The following is a 10,286-nucleotide window of genomic DNA, read 5'->3' as shown; positions in this document are numbered from 1 at the left end:
ATATATATATATATATATAAAACAAAAAGTACCGATAAGAATACCGTTAAAGTACCGAATCGATAAGCAGTATCGGTAAGAGTAGTAATACCGTTAAAACCTTAACGATACCCATCCCTAATCCGAAGCCTGCGGCTTAACACAGCAAAAGAGAAACTCCCATTCACAAAATTAAAATCACAAATAATACTACTGATGATAAAGAATGGGTTGAATGCTAACAACTTTCGTTTCCTTATAACTATAAACTATGATAAAAGTTCATCAGCATGCATTGAATAATCCCATGTTGTAGCGCAAAAAAAATATTGCGACCAAATCATGTGCTCGTGCGACCAGCTGAGAAAGTTAGTTGCAAAAGAGCGACCAGTCTGAAGTCTGAGAGTCTGGAGCCATGATATGCTTTATACAGAGGCAAGAGGAAAATAAAAAATACCATCGAAAGACAGTAAGTTCCCCTCAGACATACATTCATATAAACTCCTACCCCTAACTGAATCGCGATTTGTTTGGCATCTCAACCGATTTGAATCGTCACATATTTAAATTGATTTTCAACCGGCTCGCGGTTAATCGTTACATCCCTAACAGTCAGTGATGCCTGGTTTTGGTAATGAAGCTGACGTTCCTGGAAGAGCTTCATGTTGAGCTCTGAAGACACTTGTGAGATCTATCATGTCATAATAGGAGAAACTGAGCGTCCTTGTGCATGCTCTCTCCGTCAGGTGGTTTGACATCGGCTGTCTGATCTTGGATGATCCAGGAATCGGGATTCACATTGAGATGTTCACTCAGGCTACACCTGTGGCCCTGGAGCACATACAGCAGGTAACACTGCATCAGGTCTGAGTAGCTGTTCAGAGTGATACCCGTCACAGGTGACTGAGCGCGTTTTCACACCTGGCTTATTTGGAGCGTTTGTTCCTCTGCCATTTTCTGCATATTCTCCCTCAGTTCAGTTTGTTTAGGCACACGTGAACACAGCAACCAGAATACTCAATCTGAGCTCGCCTGAACAAGGTGGTCTCGGCCCGATGGATACCGAGCTCTGGAGCAGTTTGCTTGTGGTGAGAAATCAGCAGCATGGTCATTAGGGAGTTCTTTTGAGGTTTCCATGTTGCTGCTTTCCAGTAGAGAATCAAGGAGAAGCACTACTTGCAATCAGCTACCTTAAATATCTTTGTTCATGGTTGGTTGCACCTGTGTTTGCAGTGTAAGGTTCATTGAGTCAGTCAAATCAATTCTGTGTTGTGATCAGTCAGCAAAAGGTATTCAAGGAATACCTTGTATTTGACTACAGGTATTCAAACCAACAAAGGGTGCCCAAACTTTTGCACTGCCTGTTTTTCACATTCTGTTTTATTTCATATATCTCCGTACTGCTACACCAAGAATTTTTGTAGGAATAACGTCACATTATCCAGCTTTTCTTATTAAAATAGAGCAAATTATCATGCAGCCCCAGAGGGGTGCCCAAACTTTTGCATATGAATATGTGTGTGTGTGATATATATAATGCATGTTCTTTCTTTTTTTTAATACATGTGGATGTAACGACTACAGATAAAGCCACAATAAGCCCACACAGATATCTTGTCAATCCATCTTGATAAGGTTATGAGGAACAGGGACTGCAGATGCATTATAGCCAACTCTGGCACAACATGGTCCCTGTTAAATAAATGACCAATGAGAGGACAGTTTTAATCACATGTGACTGGCATAAACACATTTCTGTAAGCTTTGAAATGTTGCCTAGTGAAAGCGAACCGAACCAAGAGGAGAATGCAACATTGTAACAGTTTAAGTCCCTGGTCAGAACGAAGAAAAGTGCTACACTAGCCGCTAAAGAGCACCGAACTCACATTAAAGCCATGCATGTTTAGTGCTGTCATACTAACACGCTGGTGTGTGATGTTCTCCCGCAGGCTCAGGCGCTGACTCCTCCAGACTATAACCTGCGCTGGTCCGGTCTGCTGGTGACGGTCGGGGAGGTTCTGGAGAGAAGTGTGCCCAACGTCAGCCGCACAGACTGGCACCAGGCCTTCACCGGCATGCCCCGCCGGCAGATGATCTACTCCGCCTCCAAGGCTCTGGCTGGCATGTACAAACAGCGCTTGCCCTCCAGGACAGTGTGAGCGTCTTACGCTGTCACGTGACACGGACCACAGCTTCCCAGAATCACACGGGAATCCACATCTCATCCGCAGATGTCCTGTGTTCTCAGTCACGTCCCATAACAAGACTGAGCCCACTCTAAATGCCAAAAGAAAAGTTAGATTGGCTGAGTTTCTGCATCAGGTCTGAATTAAACCAGTTACAGGGCAGAATAACTAATATCTAACTTTTGAATTATTGATTGAATTGAATATTGTGTCCTTGATGTAATTTTTGAGTTTGATTGATATTAGTAATTGACAACGTCCCAATCTTTATGATGGAAATTGATGGAAATGAAAGCACGTCTGCATCTGGAGTCCTACAGCAGGACTGTCTCTGCTCAACTCTTTACAATGATCAGATCTCACCAAGGAAAAGATGATTCTCAGATTTATAATGCTTGTGTTTATATTTACAATCAAATAATTTGACTTGCAGGTTTTTAAATTGAATCGTTGAATCATATCAATATTGTGAATATATGTAATTTTGATGTTACGGTTTTGGATCTAATTTTATAGTGTTTTCTTTTCAGCCTAATCATCAAACATTGTTACAATATTGTGATTGTCTGCATGTCCGTTTCTTTCACTACTCGGTCCATGTTAGTCAGCGTTTACGGCGGTCAGATAAATCAGATCGCCAGCTCTGCTGCATATATAAACAAACCTGTTACTGTAGATGTTGTTACATAAAACAATCTTCCATCAATATTGTCTGAAATACGGCAGATGGGCGTTAGCGATGATGTGCAGCCGGATCTTTGGCTCAGAGTGACACAGGACTGATAAACGCCTGAGCATGACCTCTTGAGTGACGTGTAGCACATGAAAACTGCGCTGTGTGCTTGCTCTCGTGGACAGAAACAGTTGATTACAAATCTAGAACGGCCTGTCTTTATATGTTTGTTATATTGCTCCAAAACAACTGTGGATGATTTTATTCCATAGCATTTTACAAATGTGCCTTCAACCAGCAGATGAGTAAAATCTTTGTGTAAAGCATCATGTTCTTCTGTTGTGTTTTTTATGTATATTCAGTGCCTATAGGAAATATCATCAGTCATGTTCACTTTTTACTTTTGATATAAGTCAAATTTAAAGCATATTTAAATGGAATTTTGTTTCCAAAGTATTTTTATTGTAAATGTAATTTGTTGAAGGTGAGGTGTGTAATTCTTTGGATTGTAAAAACACTAACCCTGTTTAATATGCAGAGACCATTATAAATTAGTCGTTTGTAGGTTAATTCCCCCACAAGCTCTGTGGTGCATTGACCTGTTGGTTTGAGTGGTCTGTGCTGTGAGTTTGGAGTGGAATGGATCTCAAATCAATGGAAGATGCAGTTTAGGAACCACAGCTGGTGAATGAGGATAAGATGCTCTTTTGTTTTTGATAAAGCTGTAGAGAATGACTTCTCACCACCTTGGAGCAGCCTGGAAGCATATGCTACTACATTCTCGCCTTCTTACATTTCCTGCGTTAATGCAGCTCCTAAGCTGATGTTACTGGTATCTGTTTGCACTCTGAAGGGCTGACTGAAATCCGGAGGTCTAAGTATGGGAGTTTTTTTGCAGGGCTTCCTTTAGATTCTCAAATGAATGACACTCCCGAGACCGTACCCACAAGACATCCTTTTTAGGGCAAGAAGCGCTGCATGCTCAGAAAAGTTAGCTACGAAGTGGTGATACCAACCCACCAAGCCAAGGAATGGCTGGACTTCCTAAACATTCTTGGGAGTTGAGAAGTTATCGACCAGTGTTTCTCAACTGGTGGGTCGTGGAGTGTACAGTCAAAGAAACAACATCAACAACAAAAAACACAATTCTAATTGTTTTTCTGATGCAGACTTTTATTTTGAAAGACATGCATGACAGCTGTTGACACTTTTGTCAGATGCAGTTTAAGTAAAGAGCGCCTGAGAAAAACGCGCTGTCCCAATTCAGTATCTGCGGTCAGATGAGATGTTGCCAGGCTTGAGGTCATTGTCATTATTCTATCGTTATTTTCATAACTTGTTACGAAATAAAAAGTCTCACCTCAGAAAAGCGAACTATCCTGTCTTGGCAGACGTTATGTGCTCGTAGCAAGTTCTCTTCAATTGCATGCGCAAATGCGGCGGCGCACGCTGTATATCACTTCACTAATAAAGCGCAAAAGAAACTATGAGCATGCAACATGTGAAATAAAAATAAAACCAATAAATCACATAACTTGTACTTCGTGTGTTAGCTGGGAAGGATTTGCATGAAGGTATGATATTCATTCTATTCAGGAGCAGTTTCCATGTTTCATTAACGGTTCATGTTATTCACCATGTTAATTGTTGTTTCCATAACCCAAAAATGCCATGTTATTTTCACTTTGTGTTATTTTGTACATGTTTAAATGACTGTGGTGGCTCATACCAACCTAATTGTATTGACAAACTAGTTTGGGACTAGTTTTGGGACTAGCCTTACCTCATAGGCTGTTTATTAATCACTATGAATCATATTGTTACAATTTATGTGTGTTAAGTAAAGGGGGACGGTGCTTATGTTTGTGCGTCAACAATTTTTTTGTGAAATAAGTTTGCTTTGTTTTTGTTTTTTAAAACAAATTATATATATATATTTCCTAACAAAGTGGGTCGCGGCTTGATGACCATGGGAAAATGTGGGTCCCATGGCCAAACCAGTTGAGAACCACTGTTATAGACCATGGGTGGCCAACATCGGTCCTGGAGAGCCACAATCCTGCAGGGTTTGGCCTTAATAAAATCTCGCCTACCTGTAGCTTTCTAGTAATATGTAGACCTTGATTATCTTGTTCAGGTGTGATTGATTAGGGTTGGAGCTAAACTCTGCAGGACTGTGGCTCTCCAGGACCGATGTTGGCCACCCCGTTATAGACCTTAGAGCAAGGATCCTCAAATCTGGCCCACGAGATCCACTTTCCTGCAGAGTTTAGCTCTAACCCTAATCAAACACACCTGAGCATGCTAATCAATGCCTTCAGGATCATTAGAAAATCACAGGTAGGTGAGTTTGCTCAGGGGTGGAGCTAAACTCTGCAGCGCATTGGCCCTCCAGGGCAAGATTAGAGGAACCCTGCCTTCGAGGGTTTAGTCTTTACTGTTCCTTTTGAGATGAAAGGGACTTTTTGTTTTAACAGGTTGCATTTTTTCAAGTTCAAATTTAGACCAGAAGTTTCCAGCTTTGCAAACCTAAATGCCCAAAGTGATCCTGAACATTGGACGAGATCACAACAATATCGTCTACATCAGTGGTTCTCAAACCTCTCCATGACGTACCCACAACACTGCACGTTTTGTATGTCTCCCTCTATCTGACACACCCACTTCATGTCTTGCAGTCTCCACTAATGAGCTGATGAGTTGAATCAGGTGTGATAGATGAGGGAGACATACAAAATGTGCAGGGCTGAGGGTCCTCCAGGACAGGTGTGAGAACCACATGAAACAACAATGACCAGTGAGCTTCTGTAAGATGGTATTCATCAATCACTGGTAGGTTGCAGCAGCATTATTCAAACCAAAAGGTAGACAAATGAACTCATATTGTGCAGACTTGGTATCAAAAACAGTTTTGGAGATGCTACTTTACTCCGTACAGACCTGCTAATAACCACTTCTTCAGATCTTCAGATCTAAAGTGCTGGAAACTGAGGCTCCATATAAAGAGGCAAGTATGCACCCAGGAGATAGGGAAAGCATCTAATGGAGTTGTTGCATTTAAGGACCTGTAGTCTACACAAAAGCATGAACTACTGTCCTTTTTTTTTTACACCAATATGATGGGAGTAGAACACGGGGAAGTGGATGGACAAAAGATTCCCTTTTCCAGCATCTTAGACTCCTCATCATCAATCAATTTTTGCTTGTGAAATGGTATAGGGCAGGGATCCTCAAATCTGGCCCACGAGATCCACTTTCCTGCAGAGTTTAGCTCTAACCCTAATCAAACACACCTGAGCATACTAATCAGTGTCTTCAGGATCATTAGAAAATCACAGGTAGGGGAGTTTGATCAGGGTTGGAGCTAAACTCTGCAGCGCATTGGCCCTCCAGGGCAAGATTTGAGGAACCCTGGTATAGGGCATGCCTGTTTCCTCACTGGCACTGTGTTGCTGGTGTTAATATGATGCTAGATGATGGAAGTTCTCCCCACGGAATCAGTACACACTGTAGGCCAATAAAACAAGACTTTCCTACTGTCGTTTCTGGGCGCGTAAAGCATCTGCTTTCTTTAATGGCAGTTTTTGTGGACTCATTGATCTGAACAGCAGGTAATGTTAAATGCAACCTGATTGGATGTTAAATTAGTCTTATGGGAAGGAGAAGAGATTGAAAATTGATGCATCCTATCCTCTTTTGCTAAGGAATATGTAGCAGCCCATTCCTTACCAGAGATGTTCAAGAGCTCAACTCTGTTATCAATGGAAAAGTCAAATCACGGTCCCTCATGATATAAGCTTTAAAGGGATAAATGTGGTTGTGCACTGTGCATTCCAATCTTATATTTCCTGAGGCATGCTGAAGGTATCTACTGGCAAGGGAGAATGTCTGTCCTCTAGCAGATTGCCAGTGTTTCTCTCCTTCCTTGATATAATGCCAAATGGATTCTTGTATTGAAGAATAGGTGCTGCCTGTATCTATTAAAGCTTCAGAGGAAAGACAGCAAATAATTGATGGTAAAGTCAGAGATGGAAAAGTTATAGGACGTTCAGAAGTTCCATCCAAGACAGCAAAAAGACGAAAACTGTGAACGGCTTTTCCAACCGTGGCAGATTTTCGTGACAGTTCAGCCTATCTCTGTCTCTAAAATGCTCTCTCCTCATTAAGGTCTCTCTCCACCAGCATTCCAACTCTAACTAACTTGTCCACTGTGGACACGATATCCCTTAGTACACTAGCGGTATGAGGGTTGCAGTTTCAGAGAGTACCTTCTAGAATTTTTCTTTCCGTCATAAAAATTTAGTCTCATGCATAATGCTCTGACTTAGGCAAAAGTGTGTATGCTTTCTCCTATTTCTTGTTTTCATTCCGTGATTTTCCTTTCAGCTTTGACTTTGTGCTCAACAGGTAAGAATGACTGCAAGAAAGGTGGGTTAATATGGGGAATCCACTAGATAAGAAAGATAAGGCTTGTATTAAAGCACAAAGAAAGACTGAAAATGTAGAAATGTCAGCGCTCAACTATAAACAGTTAAGTATGAAACACAAATGCAATATGTTCATATAACACATCAGTAAATGCAAACAGAGGAAAACATGTTTCAAATAAACTAGTTGGCTTTGGAAGGTTCCTGTTCAGGTTCCATTTTGTGAAACACCCAAGTTCATGACAAAATGAAACGCAAATATGGAGGAACCACATCCAACTCTGTTGAACAGAGTATAATTGCCAACCACAAGTTCAAAGCAGATATACACCATGAAGAGTTGAAATACAAAATACACCACCATCACAATACCACATAGTCATCAACACCATGTCCATTCAGTCCTTAAACTCAAACACTTGAAGTGAACTGAAAATATGGAAACATGAAATACAGCATTTTAGATGATCTGTTTGGAGATTAGTACTGAGAGATTTAAATGTTTACCACTTACGATTTAAAAAAAACTGTACGCTACATAGACATATATGTTAATTTCAAATCCATTGCTTTCATTTTATGCATGATATGACTTTATAATGGCTTAAGTAGAAAGCAGAAATCAGCTCATATTCAGTTCTGATAAACTAGGTTTTTCAATGGCCAATAATGATATCTTAAAGAGCAGGGTGGCTGATGGTCGATATAAAGTCAATACATACATTATTAAGCATAAATAATTAAAGAAGGGTGGCATGGTGGCATTTCACAGCGAGAAGGTTCAAGTCCCAGTTGAGCCAGGAGGCCTGTCTGCATGCACGTGATTATCTTTTAACTGCAAAAGCTGTCTGTGGACAATATATTAATAACAAAATTACAGTGGTTTTATTAGGTAAAGCCAATAGTGCAGTACACAGGAAACACAATCTAACATACTGATATATATTACAGATCATAACTATGCATCATTAGCCTTAAAATGATCTGTTCACAGATAGCCTAGGTAGTGTCAAATAAGTCACAGGTGGGATGCAGTTTTAGACTGTCAATTTTTAACTTATTTGACAGGACCTGCACAGGCTGTACAAGGACAGGAGACAGTCTGCAGTAAAGACTTTTATATTGAAAGAGACTGAAACAAGGACATTGTTTTCACTTTCATCAATAGCTTGTAAGACGCAGTTAACAAATGCAGTGAGCAGCGCTGTCATCGGAAATCACCCTTAACAGATGAAAGATAGTACGACAAAGATATGGCTTTCCTCAGAGGAGATTCAAACTTAATGTTTTATTGTGAATATGAGATTGAGCTGAATAATTAATGAATGCTGTATCAGATGCAGGTAATCACACTCGCTCAGTCCATCTCTCTATCATAATACTCCACATAATACAGTGAGCTTTTAATACAGTAATACAATAAGCTTTTAATAAAGCAACTCAACGTTCCTTCATTACTAGTTCTAAAGTGACGGAGGCTTGAGCTCAGCTGTTAAACGGTCAAACTGAGATTTGAATCCGTGGTGGGAGAAAATAGTTGTGCACACAAAAGGCTTTTTTAGGGATGGGATTGGAGATGTGTGTGCCGCTGGGGTGTGTTGGCTGTGTTCGCTGGCAGAGGTGGGGTGGCTGCCAGACTTAGAATTAGAGAATGGTGTGTGTCTGTAATAGAGGCAAAAATTGGCTTTAATTCCTAAAATGTCAAGATATTGTAGTTATTGTTGTCATCACTGTTATTATTATTATTATCTTAAATGATCTTGAGATCTATCACTCAATGCATTTATAAGGACTTGAAGACTTGACTTGAAGAACCTCAGAAACTTTGATCTTCTGAGATATGGACAATACAAACACAGTGTATTAACATACAGGCATCTGTTTCCACATCTCACTGAGAGAAGATGAGGGAAAGCTTCTTTCTCACCTATACATCTGTTCCTTTCCCCCCATTTCCTTCCCTTCAGCTCACTCAGAATGGTCAATAGCAAAATATAATGAATGAATGAGTACAATAAAATTAAAGAGTTAAATAGAACAATCAGATGTCTACATAAATTATCCTATGAATGATCAGTGATAATTGGCATTTTAACCAAAATTCTAGGTCATAATAAAATGGAGTCAGATTGAAATTTAATTGAAAATAAATAACTTTGCGCACCGAAAAGACCAAACATGCAGGAAACCTTCAGCCACCATTGGATACCTTTGTTGGGCCAATTGGGTGGACCTTACAAAGTGGTGACCGTTCCTCAGTGATCTCCCAACTCAGGCGAGTGACGTCTTTTCAGCGCAATATGGATTTGCACCGAACAAGAGGTTTGATCATCTCCTTCTCTTTCTCCAGCTGCTGTGGTAAGTCAATTCTTATTTGCTTTTTAGAAGTGTTGAGGGAAAGACAGACACATCCCATATAGACACATTTGTAGAATGAGTCAGAATACTCATCGTTAGACCGGAGACCGCATCCAGTGGGGTAAAGAATTAGACAAAACCACTTGTCAGGGACATGATAGAGGCAGCATAGACGAGGAATGACATCCCTTGTTCTGAAATGTAAATATCTCCTTGTTTGCCTAAGCAACAATAGATGAAACTTAAAGGGGTCATGACAGTTTTTTTTTATCATTATTTTATTATGTTCCCTGAGGTGTTGTTATGTGGAGGCGTGACAACGGGGTTGGTGGATCCAAATGCAGGCTTTATTCTTCATGAAGACAGGTTGAATGTTTACTTTCACATATGTCACAGACACTCTTGTTGTCACAAACCCTTGAACGATGTTCAGACTTCAGACAACCAAAACACAACATCCTCTTGTGAACAAACTTATGTCGCTCAGCAACTGTCTTCTCCATGAACTTATGACACTTATGAAGTCCATGACCTTGTCTTTCACAGAAGACACAACTCACTACGGCAGAGTTGTTTTCACCAGAGCTGGTTGCCAACACCTTTGCTACAGGGCTTCGATTCTTTAACATATTTGGTCTTTCGTTTTCACTTTCAAAGCATAAA

General features: G+C 40.3%; 1 protein-coding gene across 10 annotated transcripts in view; it reads left to right on the top strand.

The window, feature by feature from the left end:
• Positions 1 to 3,164, top strand: part of LOC107705848 (protein PRRC1-like) — a 17,739-nt gene extending 14,575 nt beyond the window's left edge. For all 10 annotated transcript variants that reach the window (XM_016509348.1, XM_016509352.1, XM_016509343.1 and 7 more), the window contains 2 exons: positions 726 to 828; positions 1,929 to 3,164. In XM_016509348.1, the coding sequence (XP_016364834.1) occupies positions 726 to 828; positions 1,929 to 2,138 (313 nt within the window). In that variant the 3' untranslated portion in view covers positions 2,139 to 3,164. The remainder of the gene's footprint in view (positions 1 to 725; positions 829 to 1,928) is intronic.
• Positions 3,165 to 10,286: the final 7,122 nt, after the last annotated feature.

The sequence above is a fragment of the Sinocyclocheilus rhinocerous genome, unplaced genomic scaffold (genome assembly GCF_001515625.1).
Source record: "Sinocyclocheilus rhinocerous isolate Xijiao unplaced genomic scaffold, SAMN03320098_v1.1 scaffold924, whole genome shotgun sequence".
Taxonomy (NCBI): Eukaryota; Metazoa; Chordata; class Actinopteri; order Cypriniformes; family Cyprinidae; genus Sinocyclocheilus; species Sinocyclocheilus rhinocerous.
The sequence above is the reverse complement of the archived record's forward strand: the minus strand, read 5'-3'. Positions and strand labels throughout refer to the sequence as shown.